This window comes from Bacillus rossius, chromosome 11 (genome assembly GCF_032445375.1).
Source record: "Bacillus rossius redtenbacheri isolate Brsri chromosome 11, Brsri_v3, whole genome shotgun sequence".
NCBI classification, from domain to species: Eukaryota; Metazoa; Arthropoda; class Insecta; order Phasmatodea; family Bacillidae; genus Bacillus; species Bacillus rossius.
Window position 1 is genome coordinate 26,519,494 of NC_086338.1, and position 24,693 is coordinate 26,544,186.

Below are 24,693 nucleotides of genomic sequence, written 5' to 3' on the forward strand. Positions count from 1 at the left end.
AACCAACCGAAGTATTCAAACAGCGTTCACGAAACACGCACAGCAGAAACGTAAATTTTTCCGTTACCATGCAGCACAAAGCCTCGTTTCCGTAATAAACTAGCGATGTTCCGTAATTCCGTAATTTGGGGTTAAAATCCGTAATAATTACGGAAAATCCGTAATGGTTGGCAGCTCTGGACTCAATTTAGTCTAACTGCTGTTACCATGTGCCAGTATTTGCTGATATATTTGTGTTAATTTTATGATTGGCTGGATATTACGACACATTAACAGCTTTGTCATTCTCGGAAGAGAAGGGTGTCATGGCACCAGTAGTGTGGTCGTGGTACAGAAAGGTCACTCTTGGACGATGACTCGAAAAATAATATAATTACGTAGTTGAAAAGCATTTTTCGCGGCTGCAGTCCTGGCGGTGCCGATCTATAAACATTTTTGGAAATGTAATTTAATATTGTGACTTGAAAAGCGTAACATATTTAGAATTTCCGAAAAAACAAAGTAGATTAATTTCCATACAAATTACGGTAAAAAAGTAAAAGTTGGCAGGTATCAAATATTAGGTAATTACATAGCGTCTTTCTAATGCATTTACATTGCAGGATTCTTGAGCAAAATAAATGGCACATATTCTTCCATTAAAATAAACATTTGAAATATATAAATTGGGTACACATCGTTTGCCCTACAGGCGTTTGCCCTAAACGTAGGGCAAATGCCTGTAGGGCAAACGACTTTAGGGCAAATGCCGTTTAGTGCAAACGACTGTAGGGCAAACGCCGGCAAGCACTTATGTTTTGGATTAACGAAACCACACCAACTTTTAGGGCAGATGCCTGTAGGGCAAATGCCTGTAGGGCAAACGACTGTCGAAAAACTTCTTTTAGGGCAAACGCCTGTAGGGCAAATGCCGGAGCCTGGTCCGAATGGGATTATCAAACATTTTGTGTAAACGCCTTTAGGGCAAATGCCTGTAGGGCAAACGCCTGTAGGGCAAATGCCTTTAGGGAAAACGCCTGTAGGGCAAATGACTTTAGGGTAAATGAAGTTTAGGTTATTTTGGGTAATGTAGGTTTTTTCAATTATGTATCGATTCAAACAGTGTTCTTGTAGTTTATATTTCCTCCGCAGGTGGCAGTACCTCAATAAATGTTTTCCCTCTAAATGCAAAGTTTACAAAAACGTAGCTAGATGGCACTTATGTAAGCCTATATCGAGGTTTGGTGGGAATTCGTTTGGTATGAACTTCCTAGATTCACCAACAGATGGTTCCCTGCGCTAAGTTCAATGTTATCGAATATTTTTTCTGTAAAATATTTCGGAACATAAGGTGATGTAAGGTCTTCGACCAAAAAAAATCGTATGATAAAAAAAAAACAGTATTGGCGATTTAACAAAAATATCGCTGGAAAAAGGTTCAACTTTTTTCCCGGGGCTTTGCTTATTTCAATTTCAGCTGTCAGACGTGCATTTCGCTATCATTACTTAAAATATTACGAGCATATAGGTAAATAATGCGAATACTAGCTGTTAAACATTTTCTTAATTAGCATAATAGTACTAATGCGGTTAAACTCCTACATATTGTTCATAATATTTTATTTCGTAATGTGTACACAACATACCTACAGCTGAAGTACACAATGAAGAAGTATTCCAGTTCGTTTTGTTCTGGGGTTTCCATAATTTGCATTAATTACCTCAAAATCATATTAACCCCTTTTTAACCTTTTAGCGATTGCATTTCGCTAAATGATTATAGTTTGATTAGTAGTGTTTAAGTTTTTATTATTACTAACATTTCTTTTCTTTATACTTAGTTATTTAAAAAAATATATATACTTATAACCCTTTTTCACAGGTTATGGCTTGAATTCCACTAAATGGAAAAATTGTGGTTGGTAGAATTAGTATGTTTATTATTGGTGGTCAATATCTTTTCTTATAATAGATTATTTTCACAGATAAAACTTTTATTTTAAAACCATATATAGGTACCCCTTTCACCTCTTTAGGGGTTGAAATTTGCAAAATGATAAAATTTTTGTTGGTAGTTTTTGAATGTTTATTATTAGTACCCATGGTATTTTACTGCGCGTTATTAGATTCGGAGATATAATTTTTCAATTTTCAAACCATATTTATCCTTTTTTCACCCATTGGGGTTGAATTTCGAAATATGATGATTTTGTTGTTTATAGTTCTTGTGTGTTTATTATTGGTTCCCATTATATTTTGTAAAACTTTATTAAATTCAAAGATATGATTATAATCATGAACACAATTTTCACCCCTTTTTAAACGCTTAGGGGTTGAATTTAGTAATTAAAATTTGCGGTTATTAGTTCCAGTAAGTTACGTTTATTATTGGTACCAAATATCTTTCATTTTGCTACATTAAATTTGGAGATTCAATTGTTAATCTTAAAACCATATTTACCCTTTTTTCACCCCTTTAGGGGTGGAATTCCGCAATTTCATATAGCATAGTATATACGATATCCGAAGACCTTTGTTTGAAAAAAAAATTATCAAAATACCACCAGTAGTTTTCAATTGATGCCGGAACAGAAATACAGACAAATAGACAAACATAAAAAAAAATTAAAAACTATATTTTCTAGTTCACAATAACGTAAATAGGCGTTTAATAGTTGTTTCGTCAGTACTTTTGTATAGACTTTTCATCTCGAAAATAGATAATCTATAGATTTGGTAGCCGAGGTAATTTCCCATGTTACAAGAGGTAAACAAGCTGTGTAACCTGACAGACACAAAACAAAAATAAATAAATAATATTGATACCTGAAAAGAAAAATTAAACAAAATTACTAAGTTAAGTATTAATTGTGAAGCATACGTTATTAATAATAAAAATAAGAAAAACATAATAAGTAATTACTTACGCATATAGCGCCTATCTGAATTGTCAAAATGCATTAGTAGTCATGATGGTTAATGTGCGAATAATAAACTCAAAGCGTTAAATTATATGTTCGTTTATACAATATTAATACTTTATATATTGTTAAATATATTTTTACTCGATATTTGACGGTTATGTTCCGAGAAAGACAACTGTCAACTCCGTTGTATTGTTATTTAATGCGTTACATTATGTCATTAGAGGGAGAAGGGGAAGGGGAAAAAAAGAAGGCACATAAAAAATAAAAAAAGCGCATATTTGAATTCCTAATACAAATACTTTCGTTGCAACAATGCAAAAATGTTAACTGCTTTCGTGACATATTGTTGGGCCGGTATCATCTGCAGTCTATCAGTTTATCCCGATCCATATTGTTTACGATTCAAATGAGTATGACACGGAAACAAAATGTAAAAGGACAAAAAAAATACAGCCTTTATCTTCAAAGCTTTTGTGAGGTTAATTACTTTCGATTTATCTAAGTCACGCTATTTATGTGTCGAAAGAAACTTGAGATGGATAATAAGTTACCTAGTATGAACTGTAGTAATTATACTTCACATACATGGGTAAAAGGAGGGGGAAGGGTACTGTTTTACGATTAACCGAAAATGTTGAGTTTGTTAGTAACAAACCTGCCTTATATGCGACAAAATATATTCATATTTAATAACAAATATTAAAACATAAGTTACAAATTAAAATAAATTTTATAAAATATCGGGAAATTTTGAAACTAGCCCACGCAATTAGTAATAATAATATTCAACACATGATAGTAATCAATCACTTGCATATATATAAATATAAACAAATAATATTATGTTATATATAAGACATTTTCCGAACAATCACAGAAATTTCCAAATGTCGTCCCTACCACACTTAATTAAGCAAATCTCTGCCTAGTATGCCTACTAAGGAATACCCTAAAAACTATTAATTTGAAACATTTGTGTAACTTTATACATATATTCTTATAAAAAAACTACAAATCGCGGCATTAAATAATTTTAGTAATAGTGTCCATGAATAAGAACGAAATAAAAACAAGTGAAACACTGCTTTCTGCGAGTGGGATATGATAACAATGGTTTCAAGCTCAATGCTAAACCGCCCTAGCTCTCAATACTAGGCTGCCGGGTAGGGCCTACATAAGTATCGCAATAGGGCATTCATCACATAGCACATAAATAAAATTTTAAGGAGTGAACTCTTTCAGCAGCATACACGAAAACACCTTTTCTATTACGTAATCGCATATCACTATAAATACGGCTGAGAAACCATACAATTACCATGTTATGTGTACTAAGGTTGTATACAAATTGATGTTTTGTTTTGATTCATAAACCATGTCAAAATATGAAACTAAACTAATAAAAACTACAAGTCATTTGTACGATTTCAAAGACGACACGTAGACAACATGGCATACACTGCGCGCTCAAAAATAAAACTGTCATTGCAATCTAGAAGTCTAGAAGTCTTTCCAGCACAGCATGAACATAGCAATGAGACAAAACAAAAATAACAAATAACGTATTTATTTATTAAACATAGGTGATGGTGAAAAGACGTCACTTGCTCCTACTAAGTTATGAATAACATATTTTCCAGTAAATTCTGTTTGTTTAATTGTTTTGAAAATAAATTAACTATAATTGCACTTTTTTTTTGCGAATATGCTGATTCATTAGCATCTGAAACAGAGTTATAATTAATGATCTTTCTTTGTGTATTATACTTTTACGTAATTCATTATTGTACATTCCACGACATATCAAAATCGTTCCTAGTTTACACTCATACCTATGACATTCATTCAAATATTGTGGCAATATGGATGATATGATTAAATGCATTTTGAAAAGTTGTACATTTCATTGGATGTCACACATTAAATCAGTCTTTTATTATACTTCACTTGTTCCCATAAAACTTATTAGGGGTTAAGCTATAGATGGTCTGGGTGAATTAGCAAAATATGCACACTCTCGATGGAAGTATTTTCACCGCATTCTACAAACATATTAATAAAACGACAGATTCAGTTGGGCACATGTTATATAAAAATTGAAAATAGGCATGAAGGTCTAAAAGACTATTTTAACAGTAACTTTTAAACACTGAAAATGCTTTTATAAATGCATATGTATAATCCTCTGCCTTAAATTATTTTAGGGTCATCGTTTTTTGGACAACTTCAAGTGCAAATTCCAACAGGCAAGGATAATAAAATTTTGTAAGCTCCTTTTGCTAACGCTTGTTTTTATATATAGCAGAAATATTAAATTAAGTTAATTTGTTCGCTAGTTACCCCCCCCCCCCCCCCCCCAACAATGGAAAATATAAAATCATCAACATCTCTGTTAAAAAATTATTTAAAAAATACAATCCAGTCACTGAGATTGGCGCACCATCTGTTGTAAGTAAGGTTCAATTACCAGCTGCATTCTTAGACTTCAACGTTGGGAAAGCAAACCGTATGTGCTGCCATCTAATTTGTGAATTTTGTACTTTGTACTCATTTGGAGAATGGTTCCAACATTTGTCAACAGGGGCGACACACGTAAAGACATCTATCTTCGAAACGGTTCGTAGGGCAAACGCCTGTAGGGCAAACGAATTTAGGGCAAACGCCGGCAAGCATTCATTTTCGGATTATTGAAAATTCGCAAACTTTTAGGACAAACGCCTGTAGGGCAAACGCCTGTAGGGCAAACGACTGTCGAAAAACTTCTTTTAGGGCAAACGCCTTTAGGGCAAATGCCGGAGCTTGGTCCGAATGTGATTATCAAAAATTTTGTGCATACGCCTTTAGGGCAAACGCCTGTAGGGCAAACGCCTGTAGGGCAAACGCCTGTAGGGCAAACGCCTGTAGGGCAAACGCCTGTAGAGCAAACGACTTTAGGACAAACGACTTTAGGACAAACGCCTTTAGGGCAAACGCTTTTAGGGCAAACGCCTGTTTGGAATGAGGAATGCGAGAATATGCTTCGAAAATGCGTTTAGGGCAAACGCCTGTAGGGCAAACGACGCACTCCCTATAAATTTATAATTATGCTGTTTTAAAAAAAATATTTGGATATGAAAAACAATTATCTTATTAACAATTAAATATATATTTTATCAATCTTAAACATTATGTGTGTAGGTTAACAGAAATATTGTTTCAAAAAAAACATTTTATTTAAAGTTTTTTAAAATGACTTGACAAACAATATTTTTTTTTGATTTTGTGTTGATTTCAACTTTCTACTTCTTATTTTTTTCTTCAAGATAACCCAAAACAAAAAATAAATATACTACTTTAATTATTGCAGCCATAGACTGAGAAATAAAAAATTTATTTAATTGCAAAAAGTGGACTCGCTCAAGCTTGTAGCAGGATACAGGCCATGTTCATATGAAAAAAGAAAGGAAAATTTGTTATTTTCTATATATTTTGAAGGGCGTAGCCCATTTCTTTCCTTACACACTTAAATTAAAGTCCTAACTTTTATTTCATCACAAGTTATATAAAAGTATCTGCAACCCTTAACCTGTAAACACGCCCAGGCCAATCTCGAACTTATTTAATGTAATGTTTGCAAATGCATCTTTACCCTCCCGAGAAGTCTTCCTGGAGCCGCCGAGCTCTGGGGTGCTACCGGAATACCGCATGACGTCGGTGGGCAAAGGAGAGGGGGAAACATGCCCAGGTGCTTACCTAGTTTTCTTAGTATCATGAGCGAGTTTGACACAAGAGGTCATTTTGGTTTCTAGGTGTGTGGTGTTCTATACGCACGACATGAAAAATGTTAACTTTCCATGCATGTTAACTTTTTATGATAGAATAATTGTAAAAGTACTATCAATACGTCTTTTGTCCCTAACACTGAAAATATTTTTTTTTGTGCTCAATCACCAGTTTAGACCAATTGCATGACCCAAGTTTCAATTTTTAAAGTACATAGAGAAGCGTCAACCATTTAAGAAAATTTCCTGCATCAAAAAATTAATTAATTTAGCATTTACATTTAATACATAAAAGTTTAGCCTTTCAATGAGTTTTCCCTGTTAGTAAGTCTAAATTTTTAAGCAAATTGAGAAACAGGGATGTACTTTATTTTATAAGTTGACAATGTTATTTTATACAAATATTTTTGTTTGATCATCACAAACAATTAACATAACCAACTATTCATAGTTAACTTATTTTAACCTTTTTTTTATTATTCCTTACCAAAAAATTACAAAACAAAATGGCTTCTCAGGGGAGCAGTTGGTTCAGTACTTTGCTCATCATGGAACTAAAGGTTGTGTCGAGTGGCAGTTCACCAATTACATGTGAAACTGTAGTTGAAAGAGTATCTTATCACAGTTATGGTCTGGGCTACGCTATTTAAATTTTTTTTTTAGAACTGTTAATTATAATTTTCTGACCACAGTCATCCGTATAAGGCCACAAGGCACGTGTGATTTGTCGTCGTTCCAAGAACGAGTCCTTCGTTTTGTACTGTGCGTCACAAGTAGTAACAATGGGATTTTAATACCAGTGAAAAATAACGTTTTTTCATCAGACATTTTGGTGCTATTCAAAAGCATTTTTTTTAGAAGTATGCAAACGTTTAGGGATGGTTTTTTTTCTGAATAATCTGGTCAGTGTCTCAGTCATATTATGACTACTATTTTGTTAAAAAAACAGTTAAAAATCAGTTAATGTTTGGGAGACTTAATTTCATTTAAAAGATCAATGATCACAGCTGATGGAATCAAACAGTATATTATACAGCCAGAAAAAAATGTTCATTAAGTGTTTATACGTATTTAACAGACCAATTAGACGGAGGTGGAGGTCTCATCTGTTACAATATGTGAACACTAATTCGCCTTCTGTAATAACAAAAATCTAAGTTATTAATTTAGCCTGTTTTGAACAAGGTTAATTAAGTTACCCTTTTTCCAACAAGGTTTAATCATATATGGTTACAAATTAAAGTTTAAAAAATGCAGCAGGATGTGAAAAGTTTAACACTTAATTGTGTCAATCCTACAAACAAAATTTGTTCTAAACTTGTAGTAGAATTATCGTTAACTTGGATCCACCTACACTTTCAGTATATCATAGATATATGCAAGATATATTGTACAATATGGCACAATTACTTCCAACTTTATCTTTATGCAGCGAACACTATCATTCCTTTCAAAGACAAGCACTACTAGAAAGATATCTTACCTCTTCCTTCTCGGCTCGTCATAACCATACTGGTCCGAATGGTTCTGAAACAAAAAAAAAATTATATAGGATTATCCAAGACAACAATGAACAAAAACAGCACAACATTATGCAAGTATGGGACACCTAGCAGTGATATTGAAAGATGGGTTAATGAAGAGGTTACTGAATACTTAATCGCAAACAAACAAGATACAATTGAGGTGCTACCTCCATAGCAAAACTAAAGTAGACTCAAGCACAGCGAACTATATCCTATAACTAAACACACTGAGCAAGCAAAAATATGCCAGACAGCTGTGTACACAACAGCAACTCCTACCAACCTCTTGCACAAATAACAGAAACCTTTCAATTCACGTTTACCTCAAACAGGAAGCAAGACAATGTAAATTTGGTTCCATTGGATAAAAACATCTTTATAGGAATATTAGCATCATTTTGAACATGTAAACTGTGACAGATAGTTATTTTCTTTTTAAATTCGAGTAACAAAGTAACTGCTACTAGGTTACAATAGAACGTATCCTCAACTGCTTAAACTAGAAGGCCTGCTGTAGTACCAATACACAAAAAATTAAAATAGGTTATTTCAATATAAAATATCAGTATAAAAAAAGAAATGATAAACCAATCTGCAGAAACTGAAATACAATATCTAAATAGGGCAAAATTAAAAAGGTAAAAATATATCATTCTCACACCATACACTGCAGATTGTCTAAAGGTTGGCACAAATGAAACTTTTGTTACCATTTATTTTTCTATGTATTATCCAAAATCACAAATAAAAGTTCAGCATATTGGCTTTTCCAAAGTTTTTCTTTTCTTTTCATTTTTTAATGTTGTATGGCCTCCGTCAGCTATCTTCCAACTTACTAAATAAAACCACTAAAATATTTAAGCCTTATTTAGCAAATTTTTTTTAACTGTTAAATGAGCCTTATTCTGTTTGAGTTTACACAACTTTTCATACAGAATGTCACATAACTCAAATGCCCAAGCCGAGAACAGTTGATAGGACAATGAATCAGAGTTCTGAATTATAAAAAAAAGGCATTTTTGATGTGACGTCTAATAAATCGATGAACGCCGGCTGCACGCACGAAAAAGTGTTCCGTTACGCACATTGTCCTGTTACGCTGTGTCCTGTTATGCTTATTTTATATTGCTCTTTGCTAACCTGAACCTCCTAGCATTGTAACCGAGTCCGTGGCGTAATTCTGTTTTCATGCATTTCAATGTAACATTTTCATTGCTCTTTGCCAACCCGTTCCTCCTAGCATTGCTGCAGAGTCCGTGGCGCAAATATATTATTTTTGACTGCATCTTGGTGTTTGGTAAGCCATTTTCCTTCACATCATCCTTGAAACACTCTCATTTGTTTCCTACTTTTCCTATCATCGTGCTATCCTTAACAGAATAACACAGATTGGAAGAAGTTAAATAGCAAACATGTATAAAAGTTATAGTTAAAATAATCTGTTCGTTAAAGTAATAAAAATATTTGAATTAATGAGTGCAAATAAAAGTAAAAATTTATCAATTAAATTGTAGATTTCATTTCACTCCTTCTTTGTATCTATACAAAATAGTGATAATTCAATAAAAATGATTCAATTTTATTCATAAAAGTATGCAATCATTTCATCAATGTTTTGTTATGACGTTTGTCACGTTAAACTATCGTCTGTAAAACAACTTTACAGATAAACAATTTTTTTTCTCAAAGTTTTTTAATCCTTACCTTGCACCAAATGATTAGATACTGTGACAAATGTTTTGCTATACAATTATAAGTAACCTAACTGTCAATAACAATTCAAAATGACAAACATGCTTTACTTTTTGGGAAAATAAATTCTTTGCATAACTTATGCAGCAACAATTTTTAATCGGGCAACTTTGACTGACCATGTAAAACAATTACTTTGCTAACATAGCAAGTTATTTGCTTTAATTAGCCCCCCCCCCCCCCCCCCAACCACCACCCCCCCCCCCCCAACAACTTGCTAAGTTAGCAAAGAAGACCTCAAGTTTCTAACTGGTGTCTTAGGAAGCCTACTGGGTTTGCCTGTGTTGTCCTTGTGTCCAGAATATCTGTTTTGTCACATCGCTGAGTTTGCCTGTGCATCCCTCCGTTGTCGTGTTATCCAAGGCCATTTTATGTATTTATGTACTGTTCGTGTTGCTACTGTCTTGTCATCGTTAGCCCATTGTCTGCCTTGGCTGTAATAATTTAACTAATTCCTTCCACTTCAAAATTCCTCAAAAAGTGTACGTCCTTAGTATAATAATTATTAAAAACCCCAAAAATAATAATATATTTTCAACTGTAGTTCATAGCTAAGATTCCTCTGATATGGTTCTATGTATATAAGAATCAATTGTGAATTTTCGTAGTTACAGTAAACATGAAATTCAGTTTTAATTGAATTTCTGACATTTTTACTGTTAGGACTACTCCAGTTTTTTTTCTATTAACCCCTCAATTGAAGTGAAGATGAATATTAAAAATATTGACGAAAATTGTCAGGGAAAGGCAAAAGTAATCAAAAAATAGCAAAACCATATTGTCTGTGGTTATAAAGAAAGTTGTTGTATAACCTCAATCACTACAATTTAAAAGCTACCAAAAGAAATATGCCTGTCAAACAGTAATAAAATGTGTTTTCTGTATTTGAAAATTTTGGGTAGGCAGCAGAACCTCAATACTTTACAAGCTACTACAGTGAGTTATTATGTTAACTATATTTAAAAATATTGTAATTTAAGGCCAAATTAATCAAAATTAATAAAATATATGGTAAATATGTAGTTGAGCGGTATTTGCGAAAAAAAAATGTTAAAAATCCGAAAATACCTTTATTAGATGCTCTTCAACTTCCTCTTTTCATTAAAAGCGGCGGAGATAAGAAATTCCAAATACTTTAGGAGATATAGAATTCTTAAATTACATCATATGTAGTTGAGCGGTATTTGCGAAAAAAATTTTAAAAATCCGAAAATACCTTTATTATATTCTCTTCAACTTCCTCTTTTCATTAAAAGTGGTGGAGATAAGAAATTCCAAATACTTTAGGAGATATCGCTGTTCTTATTTTGCTATACAAGACCTGTGAAATCAATTTATCGCAGCAATTTTTTTTATTGCCATGTGTTTGTGAATGCCTAATTAATGAAAATGGTTGATTAGGTCAGGTCAGTTACATTATAAATACATTGAAACTAAGCGTACATTAAAAATAATATGAATTAATTTCAATGGTTCTTTAGTTTTAAAGTATTTATAATGTAACTGACCTGACCTAACAAACCGGGACAAAGGATGAACAGTAACAACTCACGTAAATTTTTTTTGTTACATATTACTTGCGCCGTTAAAAACTCGCCTAAGTTGGAGGCGGTAATTAAACACCGTTTTAAACAATAAATGAACTAAATAATCACGTATTGGTTCATTTGAATTCTGGCCTATCACGAACAATCACGTGACATCATTATCCAATAAAAAAATAGATACTTGTAAACAAGAAACAATAGTGAAAGCCACATGAATGCACTGGTATATTTGTGATGAAATTTAAAAATTCAATATCTCCTAAAGTATTTGGAATTTCTTATCTCTGCCGCTTTTAATGAAAAGAGGGAGTTGAAGAGCATCTAATAAAGGTATTTTCGGATTTTTAACATTTTTTTTCGCAAATACCGCTCAACTACATATGATAAAATTTAAAAATTCGATATCTCCTAAAGTATTTGGAATTTCTTACCTCCGCCGCTTTTAATGAAAAGAGGAAGTTAAAGAGCATAGAATAAAAGTATTTTCTGATTTTTAACATTTTTTTTCGCAAATACCGCCCAACTACATATTTACCAAGTATATTTTCTTTAGGATTGAAAAATTATTCCTATCATAACCTCAAAATATGCCATGATTTGGTAACAAAGAATTTCTTCATAATTTGAAGAAGATTTTGCACAATACATGAGTGCCCTTGGAAATAATAATGTTGAGTCTTCTGAGTAATAAAGCATTTCTCGTTGACAATTTTGCACTCAAAAAGCTTCATTTAATTGTTAAATTTTTTTTAAATACATTTATGGAAATATGGCACAGTTAACCCGCACCTAGATAATTGGGAGTATACTGTATAATTATTTATTTTGTGTTTACCTGACGTCAGGTTCACAAGTTGAGGTTATCTGGTCTTGAAAGCAAATTTTAAGTCAATTCACAGAGATGCCCTTGCCGATTTGCTAATTATGATATTGCCATACTTCATAGCACATCCTGTTTTTTCTCCTCAATTTTTTACTAGTTTTGAATTACTAAATGATTCCTGATACTATTTCACCCCCCCCCCCCCCCCCCCCCATCAACATCAAAACATGTGCGGTCTGGTTTTGGTTTCATATATTAACACAAAAGCACTTCCTACACATCCATTCCATATGCACGGTGTCTACCAGATCTAGTAAATGGAATTCCCTGATTTTTCCAGGTTTTCCAGGTATAAAATGGAATTTTCCAGGTTTTCTGTAACTAAATTACGACATTCCACGAAACTGAAAAACCTACATAGCAGAACATTGACGGGTATCAAAGTATTTCAACTCACTTAAATTAGTAAAAAAATTACCTTCTTCCAGACGAGGCAAAAGTGACTCATTTGATGACAAATAAAACATGCTGCTACAAATATTTCACACACTTACTTTTGCAAAAACATTAGTAAAAGGAAGCTCCCATCAATTTTGCAGTGAATCAACTTTTGCATCTATTGCACTTGCTTCAGAATGAGCCAAATCCAACACTCGAGCCTTCTTCAACTGCAATGCCTTGATCTCCTCTTCAACTCTTCTTTTTTCTGCCTTCATCTTGTCTGTAGCTTCCTTTTCTTTTTGTTTTGTTTGCAGGGCTTCCTTACGCCTACAACTAGCATTTCTTACATACTGTAACATGGACTTGGTGATATCAACATGCTCTACACCTCCAGAACGTTGAACAAAGTCGTACAATTGTCTTTGTGCAATCAGTGTTTCTTCCTGCAAGTTTTCAGTTAACAGATTAGAATTCACTGAAAATCCTCTTTCCAATTATGCATTTCCATGGGAAAGTACCAACATCATCCTCACAAACTTTAGAAGGTCTGTTTTGGCAGCTACTGTATGTGCCTTAAAAATGAGCATCCACAAGTGATCAAGGTGTCCGTATTCTCGAGGAAAATACGAGAACAGTGCTTCAGAATCTTGCGAGAAACATACCAACTCATATGATTGCTCAATGTTATCAGCTTCTTGTCCTGATAGCCACCTGTTTTGAAGACAACATTCTAAACTGCACTTCAAACGCTGTTTCCTCACACCCGAATTTAAAGCTTCAGAATCTTGCGAGGAACATACCAACTCATATGATTGCTCAATGTTATCAGCTTCTTGTCCTGATAGCCACCTGTTTTGAAGACAACATTCTAAACTGCACTTCAAACGCTGTTTCCTCACACCCGAATTTAAAGCCACAGACGGACATAAGCAGGAAATTCCCTTGGTAAGTTTGTACTTCAGGGGACTTTTGTCTTGAAGTTTTTTTACCATAACCTTTGGACAAGTCCTAACATCATTTTTCAGTAACAGGACAGACTTTTCTGGTACTTTCTCTTTCTTGATGGCATGGCGTACTGCATAACCCAACTTGTTATTGTTAGCAGTCAATAGATTTTCCTGGTTATCAACATCCAATCGAGATACATTGCGTTTCTCCCTAAAGCTCTTCAGTACCTCTAGTTTCAAAAACTTTCCTGCCAAAGCTAATAAAATGTCTACCAGTGAATCATAGAGAAAAGGTGTCATGGGTGCTTCACTTTGGAACATTGTAAGAAACAATTCTATAACGGTTCGTTACATACAAAAATAAACAGATGTTGCGTCAATTTTAGTTGTTTTATTTTTCAAACCAGAATGCATAGACGAATCCAATCATTTTCACAGTTTTACTCACTCGTTCAACACGTACATCTGCCCGTCGAAAAATGCCCGTAGTTCGCGTGATGAGAATTAACGAAAAAAATAGCGTCCTTCAGTAATGTTTTTACTAGTACATGAAATTAGTGCGGCCTTGAACATGACCGCACCCAGCGAAAACGAATTTCGCTACGAGCCAAAACGCTGACGAAGGTGGTCACAATTTCTAATTTATTACTGTCCGAATGAAATAAAAAAAATTAGGTTAACTTAATACTCGGCATGGCTCTGACCACCAACGTTAAATTATCTCTTAGCAAATTACTTCATAATTTGGCGAGAAGCCACCGAACGCGACCTACTGGTGCAACAGTCGGCAGACGACTGGTGAACTCTTGCCACCTTCTCCTCCACGCAGGGAGTAGACGTCACATGACCTAACCGACCAATCCCACGCACTCTTCAATCACTCTACAGATACAAGCCAATCACAGAACAAATTACAATACATGAAAAACCCTGTACACGCAGAACTCGGGGCTTCCCTTGATCTGTCTCTTTTCAATTTTACATCGAAATCGGGGACTCCCATTCTCATTCTCTCTCCCACACCGTGAGACAGCAGTTATCACTCAGTTCCCACGCAGAGGGAAAATTACAGTCTTTATCTCGGTTGGTGGGGGAACACTGTTTCTTTCTCACTTGCACTTACATGTCTCTTAGCCTCTCTCTTTCTACACATCACCCCAGCCCAGACACAGTCCCGTGATCTATAATTATATCGCAACACGTTAATTAAAATTAAGAACAATAATCATAATACGAATTTCTTTACAAAATTAAACTTATTGAGAAAAACCTGAAAAAGTAGGCCTAAACAGGTAAAATTCTAGTAAAGCGACTTCTTTGTGAATAATTACATAAAAAATAGTAGTGATTGAAAACGTCTCTTAAAATCAAGGTACATTCTTAAAACACTCAGCAAGTGAAAAATATCAACTCTAACATACATAAAAACGGTAAATATCCTTGAAAAGACCTTTTTTTAGAAATATTTACATTCATGAAAATAGTATTATTTAGCTAGGAGGGCAGGGGTCTTGCAACATTACAATTCCAGCTCTGATGCCAAAGAGTGGAAGAATGTCAATTTTACTTCTAGAAGATTATCTTCAAGAGCACTTTTCATTAGATTGAAAGAGACAGATGAAATAGAAACTTCACTAACAAATTTCTTTAGGTGGAGTAACGTTTTCATGGCACGCTCAGCAACTGCAGTATTCCATCTGATTGCACAAAATTTCTTGGGAAAAAGCTCTGATCCAGTTATTCTAATATAATCTGTCCTCCTTGCAGCTACATGCTTAAACAAATAGTAACTGTACCTCAAAAACATAACAACGTCCCATTGTGTAGCAGAAATTCCAGTTTTGAAAGCACCATGGACCATATGAGGCCCACAGCTACCAATTTCTAGCAATGATGGCAAATCTTCACCAAAAGTGTCTGTGATACGTATTTTCAAATCTAACGAAAACGCCCAGTTTACGTTGAGGGCATCCATAGATACTTAAAATGAAATGCACCTGTAGGTATAATCCGAATGTGGGAAGCACATGCTGCAGCACATCACGTCAACAGGATAACAGACACTCTTGAACCAGTTTGTATCACGTGATATGACGCCACTTCCGAATCTGATGGTAAATAAAAGAAAATGGACATGGGAACTGTTCGTTATTTGCCATTCAAAAATAAAAATGAGAGGGGATACACTTGATGCTACGTCAATGCAAGCTGATCAATAAACAAAAAACGTATCCAAATACAACCTACCAAACAAAAATTCCCTGATTTTTCCCTGATTACAATATTCCCTGATTTTTCCAGGTTTTCCAGGGTCAGTAGACACCCTGGATATGGACATTACAGAAATAACTGTATTTTTCTTTTTAACACTTTGGTCACAAAAAAAAAAATTTTATCACAAGGATATAATTATTCTGCCATTTTTAATAACTCTTAGTAACTGTATCTCCATCCATCCTCAGAAGCCGGTACTCTCTACAATAATTGGAAATAAATTCAGTGTTGGATTATTGACAATACAGGCCCATCCAAATAAGTGGCAGCATAGCAAAATTAATGCAGTTTGAAATCAAAATACAAGGTTGCAAACAATTACTATTGATTCACTTGAAACTAATGAGTAAGGCTATACAAAGTGTACATAAATGTGCATAAATAGGTTCTTTTTCTTGTTAAAATACATATTTACAGCAAAAAACTTGAGAATTCACAAAAAGAAGTTAAATGAACCGAAATTCGAGATATTAAATATTTTAGAATTTTTTGAGGCACTTTAACATAAATGAAAACTGTATTTTGTTTCACTTTTGTTAGTACAGAAAGAAATTCCAGAAATATGTTGGGATTTTCTAGACTTTCCCAAGTATTCCCCAGCCATTTTTATTTTCCTGACTTTTTCAAGTTTTCTAGACCATTAACAAGACTGAATAAAGATATAAATGGTAGGCAAGAACCACTGAGGAAAACTATGCCAGCATTCATTAAGATTTTGCTTTAGTCAGTATATAACATGAATTTTTAATAAAATAAACAGTGGCTATGTACATTTTCATGTTCTCATAAAATATTTGCATATTTTTATTTGTGAATAGAAGCTTTAATAAAATAGCAGTTTCATTAAATTAAATGTGGCACAGTTCATAAGTAAATGTTTATAGGTAGACCTACAAATTACACCAATTTTAAATGTAATCCAATAATAAATAGTGAAAACATTGTGATAGCAACCCTATTGTTCACGCTCAAACATATTTAACTAGACAACATACTTGGTATTCTTAATATCTGTATGATCTAATGTAATATATATTTTTTATCATACCAAATTGTGTTTACTGTGCCTTTTTTACATTGGGTAAACATTTGATTTGGCATAGGTCATTAATGATGTCACGAAACAATGGTGAATGGAATCCACACACCCTGCTGGCCTACTGATGGCCAACAACACATACAGCAAGCAAGAGTGAGGTCACAGAATCTGGTAAAGTCACGTATCAGGCCCATCCTTTAATCCTTTTTTGCACCTTAAAAACTAGTTTAAACCCTAAAATGTAAATTGTGACAAATCAAATTATTTACCCATCTATTGGAAGAGCCAGTTAAGTAAGCAATTAATTATTTATGAAAGAATGTAAATTAACTTACATTTTCCCCATACAAAATGTACGAACTAACACCAGAAAGAAGATTATTCCATAAAATTGGTCGGAAGCTACACACGAAATTCAATCAATATACAAAGCAAAACTTTTTGAATTAAATGTGTTGAATGATTAAAGAAGCGATAGTGTCTGGGGAAGTCAAGATGGAAGGCGCTGCCAACAGCCACCTTTAATGACCAATCATAAAGGGCAGCATACAGACGACAGGTCGAGGCAGCTGCGGAAGTAAATGACTGGCGTGAGAAAGAGAAAGCTAAGGATCTCTCCCCAAACTGCCGTAGACCACACCAGTTCCGGACCAGAATGGACTTAGCTGTATTGGCCCATTCTCTTGAGCTGAGGTATGGCGATCGATAAATGGATGAGGTGTACACAAGGTGGCCAAACAATCTCAAATGAAACTCCCTGACCTTTCCAGGTTTTTCACTGATCTGATTATAATCTTTCCCGACCCTGATTACGCACTGTTACGCTACTTCATTTTTAAAATTAATCAGCGTTCTTTTTTAAAACTGCAAGTATTCAACAGACAAATGAGAAAAATATAAATAACTTAATGATATGTATTTCTAGTCCATGTACAAAACTCACAGAGTAAGTAACCTAAATTGTAGCTGACAATTAAGTTACCTTAAGATGCAGAATTCTAAAGGAGAGCCACTTAAAATAAAAATTCCAATATGTTTCATTTTTTTTACTTCCTGATATGTTTTCCAATTATTATCTAAGATACTTAAGTAGTTTATAAGTAATTGGCATTAAAGATACATTAGGTAGATTACACTAGAGTAAAATTGTGAGAATAGGTGGTTAGTGGTTAGGTTAGCTTCATTAAAGCCACTATAAAAAAGTAAATGTTTGGTTAGTTTAAGTTAACTACATTATATTGGTAATTTCTAAACCATATTTCAGAATTTTTAATGTAGCTAACCTAACTTTAAATGATCATTTCCACAATATCACAGTATTTGTAATTTGTAACCTAACCTCACTACTTGTATCACAACACCCTGTTTAAGAATGATTGCAAAACACATCAAGAAGTAAAATATGCTATTTGAAGTTTTTAATTAATGTTTTACAAAAAAAATTGCTCTGCTTTAGAATTACTCAAATAAGACTCGCAGCCTCGATATCTAGACCATAACAAAAAATATTGGTAAATATGTAGTGTACGGATTAGCGCCAAAAAAAATTGTACAAATCTGAAATAACTTTCATTATATCTTTTTTACGTCCTCTTTTCATAACCGCCTGTGGAGATAAGAAATTCCAATTACTTTTGGAGATATCGCCGTTCTTATTTTGCAATACAAGACCTATGTAATCATTCGATCGTCGCCATTTTATATTTTACCGTGTGCGTGTGAATGGCTAAATAACAGAAATTTTCCATTAGGTAAGGTTAGTTACATTATAAATACTTCAAATTAAATGGAAATTAAAAATAATATCAATTTATTTTACATATTGTATAGTTTTAAGTATTTATAATGTAACTGACCTGAACTAACAAAACGGGACAAAGGTAGATTAGGTCAGGTCAGCTACATTATAAATACTTTGAAACTGAACGACATTAAAAATAATAAAATTGGTAAATTGTAGAGTCGCTGTATATGCGAAAAAAAATGCTAAAAATCCGAAAATACTTTTATTCTATGCTCTTTCACTTCCTCTTTTCAATAAACCCGGCGGAGATAAGAAATTCCAAATACTTTAGGAGATATCGAATTTTTATTTTCCATCACAATACCGACCATTGTTGCTTGTTTACGTTTATGATTTTTTATTTTCGCGACGTAGGTAGAACGACTACATCATTTTCTACTAATGGCAAAGGAATTGTAGCCGCCTCTAACGTAGGTGAGTTTTTAACGTTTCAAATTTTAATGTTTTATTTGTTGCGCAAGTAATAAGTAAAAAAAAAATTACGTGAGTTCCTACCGTTCATCCTTTGTCCCAGTTTGTTAGGTCAGGTCAGCTACATTATAAATACTTTAAAACTAAACAACCATTAAAATAAATTTATAATATTTTTAATGTCTGCTTAGTTTGAAAGTATTTATAATGTAACTGACCTGACATAATCGACCATTTTAATTAATTAGGCATTCACGAATGGTAAATCAAGATGCACATAAAGTTCGCCATTCCTGATAACACTTGAACAATTTACCTTCGGCCAACCTCGGGTTTATTTATTAATATTTATATTTCTCTGTTTATTTTAATGTAGCTATACTAGCCTAACTAACCGTCCATAGTGTTTTAAAGTGTTTTAATGTAGCTAACATAACATAACTATAATAATAATATTTTCAGATTTTAATAGATACTCCTAAACAAGCAACAATGTAGTCGACGTCACGGAAAAAAAAAATCATACTCGTCTCGTAAACAAGAAACAATGGTGGCCGCCTGAATTCACAGGTATTGTAATGAAAATTTAAAAATTCGATATCTCCTAAAGTATTTGGAATTTCTTATCTCCACCGGTTTTAATGAAAAGAGGAAGTGAAATAGCATATAATAAAAGTAATTTCAGATTTTTAGAATTTTTTTCCCGCAAATACTGCTACTCTACATGCTCAAAATTAAAAAATTCCATATCTCCTAAAGTATTTGGAATTTCTTATCTCCGCCGGTTGATTTGAAAAGAGGAAGTGAAAGAGCATAGAATGAAAGTATTTTCGGATTTTTAGCATTTTTTTTTCGCATATACCGTTACCCTACATATTTACCATAAAATTAATTTTAATGGTTGTTTAGTTTTAAAGTATTTATAATGTAGCTGACCTAACCTAACAAACCGGAACAAAGGATTAACAGTAGGAACGAACGTAATTTTTTTTTTAAGTATAAAAATTTGAAACGTAAAAAACTCACTTAAGTTGGAGGCGGCCTATTGGTTCATTTGAATATTGGCCTATCACGAACTATCACGTGACAACATTATAAAAAAAAATTGATACTCGTAAACAAAAAACAATGGCAGACGCTGTGTGAATGTGCAGGTATAGTGATTAAAATTTAAAAATTCGATACCTCCAAAAGTAATTGGAATTTCTTATCTCCGCAGGCGGTTATGAAAATAGGACGTAAAAGAGCATATAATGAAAGTTATTTCAGATTTGTACGATTTTTTTTTGCGCTAATCCGTACACTACATATTTACCAAAATATTTTATTAGAATAAGACTCAAGCCAAATTTAAACATATACCTCAACGTATTAATTATTTTATTTTGGACTTGTATAATCATTCCAAATTATAAAATACCTTAAAGTTTCCTGTAAAATAATATAGCATTCTTGGTACAGTTGAAGTCTACCAGTTATTTATTTCAGCATTACATTCTTGTCACCAGAATACTTTTAAAAGTTTCAATACTTTCAATAAAATTCTTTAAGTAAATTGTAAATACTCCATGAAAATAACACATTGGAGCCTTCAGAGGCCCTGGTGCAACCTGCACAAGGGTTCCCACTCTAAATTTAATTTTTATTGATAGTACACACATGTATAAAGGCCGCCACGTAAACACTTTCACATGTACTGTGACTTCAACTGTTTATTAAGTTTATTTCAATAATGAATTAAAATGGCAAGCATTATGTACTATGGGATCATGTTATCAGGATCAAGGGATAAACTTGGATACATGAAATGGACTTTTACCGTGATAAAAAAAATTCATCAGTTATAAATTTTTCACTTCGTAAGTGCACACACAATCGTAAATTACTTCATCCAAAGCCCAAGCATTGATATTCTTCGCTCAAGATTAGCACTAATTATTATTGGTATACGCTATATTCCTGTAATGTTAAAATAACATTTACAGTATTGAATTAAATTGACTATTATGCTCGCAATTGGGCTTTCACCCGATGGCAAGGGGTCCACCCTTTTCACTAACTTTCCCCCCAACTTAGCATTCACCTCAGATCCTTTACATTTTCACCCCTAGCATCTCTTCATCCAACCAATACCACTCCCTTCCTGTCCTGCCAAAAAAAGATTTCATACCCCTTTTCCTTCACCTCCAGAGCTTCAACACATGACCTCTCCCCCTTTATAACCACCTCTGTGTATCCTAGTCCGCAGCTGCTACCAGCCTCTCTCCCCCCTTATCACCTTATAGTCTGACAAACCTTTCAACCCTTCTCGGTAAATATTTACTTGGGCGGTATTTCCAAGAAAAAATGAAAAAAATCCAAAAATACCTTTATTTAATGCTCTTCAACTTCCTCTTTTCATTAAAAGCGGCGGAGATTAGAAATTCCAAATACTTTAGGAGATATGGAATTTTTAAATTTCTTCATATGTAGTTGAGCGGTATTTGCGAAAAAAAATTTTAAAAATCCGAAAATACCTTTATTATATGCTCTTCAACTTCCTCTTTTCATTAAAAGCGGCGGAGATTAGAAATTCCAAATACTTTAGGAGATATCAAATTTTTAAATTTCAGCACAAAACCAGCGCATTCCTGTGGCGTGCGTGCACCATTGTTTCTTGTTTACGTACGAGTATCTATTTTTTTATTGGATAATGATGTCACGTGATTGTTCGTGATAGGCCAGAATTCAAATGAACTAATACGTGATTATTTAGTTCAATTATTGTTTAAAACGGTGTTTAATTACCGCCTCCAACTTAGGTGAGTTTTTAACGTTCCTAATTTTAAAGTCTTATTTGTTATTTTGATATTGTTGCGCAAGTAATAAGTAACAAAAAAATTTACGTGAGTTGTTACTGTACATCCTTTGTTACGGGTTTGTTATGTAAGGTCAGTTACATTATAAATAATTTAAAACTAAAGAATAATTAAAATTAATTCACATTATTTTTAATATCACCTTAGTTTGAAAGTATTTATAATGTAACTGACCTGACATAATCGACCATTTTAGTTTACTGTTCACCCTCTGTCCGGGTTTGTTTGGTCAGGTCAGTTACATTATAAATATTTTAAAACTAAACAGCCATTAAAATTAATTCACAAAATAATTTTTAATGTCGGCTTAGTTTGAAAGTATTAATAATGTAACTGACCTGACCTAATCAACCATTTTATTAATTACGCATTCACGATTCACGTATTCACGAACACACAGGAAAATAACAAAAATGGTGCCGCTCGAATGGTTCCACAGGTCTTGTATTGCAAAATTAAAAAATTCGATATTTCCTAAAGTATTTGGAATTTCTTATCTCCGCCGCTTTCAATGAAAAGAGGACGTAGAAGAGCATATGATAATGGTATTTTCGGATTTGTAACATTTTTTTTTGCAAATACCGCTCAACTACTTATGATGAAATTTAAAAATTCGATATCTCCTAAAGTATTTGGAATTTCTTACCTCCGCCACTTTTAATGAAAAGAGGAAGTTGAAGAGCATAAAATGAAGGTATTTTCGGATTTTTAACATTTTTTTTTCGGAAATACCGCCCAAGTAAATATTTACCCCCTTCTCCTCCCTTGTAATGCTTCCCACCCTAGCTTCTTAATCATCTCAATCCCACTATGCATCTTGGCTCTCTTGGCCATCACCCCTCTTCAACATTAAACAAAATACAAAAATAAAATTCTTAGCGAGTGTTTGTAAGATATGCCACATGTGTTAGTTGCGTTTGTTTATCCATACCACATGAAATTGTAAACAAATAAGTCTCATCTAAATAATTTACCACACAGCTTAATTAAACTAATCGCTATTACAATAAGTGTGTTAACTTTCGTTTCGAATGTAAACCGGCCTAAATCAATTTCAATAAATATACGCAAAGTGAGTACAAACAGGTCATCTTAAAAATACACAGTATGGAAAGGATTACATTATTACGAATCCACTGATGGAATACAAAATGCATTTTGTTGTTCCTTAACAGGAAATATAATTAACATTAACTAAGTGATTTCTATTCAGTATAATGAACTCCGCGTGTTATCTTCTCTCCAAAATGTAATGGCGTCTATACCGCCCATCACAAGGCGAAGGCGTCATATAACCATGTTAATAAAATGTTAAACAAGACATAGTATAATAAATTGATAATGTCTAAATAAGTCACTCACTCTGTGCTGTCCTGATTCTAAATCGGTCCGCGGACGTTTAATCATTGGGGCATCACCATTAAAAGCCATTATTTAACTCAAAACCTCACAACTCAACGACGCACAACCAAACTCCACACGACGTTAACAAAGAGAATAAAGAAGATCTAGATGCTGCTACTCCATTCGCCCAATCTGGTTTGTAACAAATGAACTAAAACTTAATTTCCGCCAAGAACGAAGCGCCTTCCGGAATTAAAATAAAGTTGCGCCTTAAAAATTTAATTTCAGAAAAATAACTAACTTTATATTCAATATAACAAGAATTATTACTTGAAAAAAAATTTAAAACTAAAATACATCAACAAAAATTTTATTTCAAGAACAATTCAAAAAAATTATTTTTATATAAAAGATACAAGTCACGATATTAAACTTACCCTTCCAATATTATTTGTAAAAACAAATGGTGATTTATTACATCACATAAAATCACTATTGCAGTCATTTTTGTTAGATAATTTTAATGACTTAAGTTACCATAAAAATATTTTAATTTTGGAGAGGCTTCCAAAATATATTTAAAATGGGATGAAATGAGTAGATCACAGAAAAAAATCACAATCACATGAGTGCTTACAGAAGTTGTAATGGTTAAATAATTAAAATAATTTTTATAAGAATGATGGATGCAAATAATTTAACATATAAAAAGTATAAGCTGAGCTATATTTGGAATAACAAAACAATATTCGTTTTATTATTTAATGAATAATTATATGAAATAAATTTATAGATGTTTTATAGATAATTATTGCAGCACATAAAAAAATTAAAAATTTTTGATTTCTATCCCGCACTTTGATGCCAAAAACAATAACAAATTAACGTAAAAATCGAAAAAATAAAAATACCTCAGTCCAAAAATTAACATTCATTGCAAGACATTAATTAAAATCTTTCAAATTCTTTTTTCAATATTATTTTTTGGAAAAAAATTGAAAATCATTTTAAATCAAAATTTTTCCTACAGTATATACAATACAGTTGGAGACAAACATGTGAATGTGTTGACGTCCCTCCGAAGGCCATAAAGCCCGACCTCCACCCGCCAGTATTAAACACAGCTATGGAACGCAACCCTAGCCCATGTCACGTGAGTCAAGCGAGCCGTCGAGTGTTTAAACAGGCCGGTGAGTGTTTAAACAAAATACGCCCATATGCCAACACCACCAAACAGTTCTTATGCTTCATTAATTACTG

The 24,693-nt window shown here is 33.2% G+C and overlaps 1 protein-coding gene across 5 annotated transcripts in view; it reads right to left on the reverse strand.

Annotated features, from left to right (window-relative positions):
- LOC134536713 (heterogeneous nuclear ribonucleoprotein L) overlaps positions 1-23,634 on the reverse strand; it is a 204,046-nt gene extending 180,412 nt beyond the window's left edge. For 2 of the 5 annotated variants that reach the window (XM_063376587.1, XM_063376586.1), the window contains exons 1-2: positions 23,452-23,623; positions 8,151-8,194 (exon numbers count right to left, since the gene is read on the reverse strand). In XM_063376587.1, the coding sequence (XP_063232657.1) occupies positions 8,151-8,194; positions 23,452-23,520 (113 nt within the window). In that variant the 5' untranslated portion in view covers positions 23,521-23,623. Of the gene's footprint in view, positions 1-8,150; positions 8,195-23,451 lie in introns of all 5 variants that reach the window. The other 3 variants (XM_063376583.1, XM_063376585.1, XM_063376588.1) reach the window with 3 other exon arrangements.
- Positions 23,635-24,693: the final 1,059 nt, after the last annotated feature.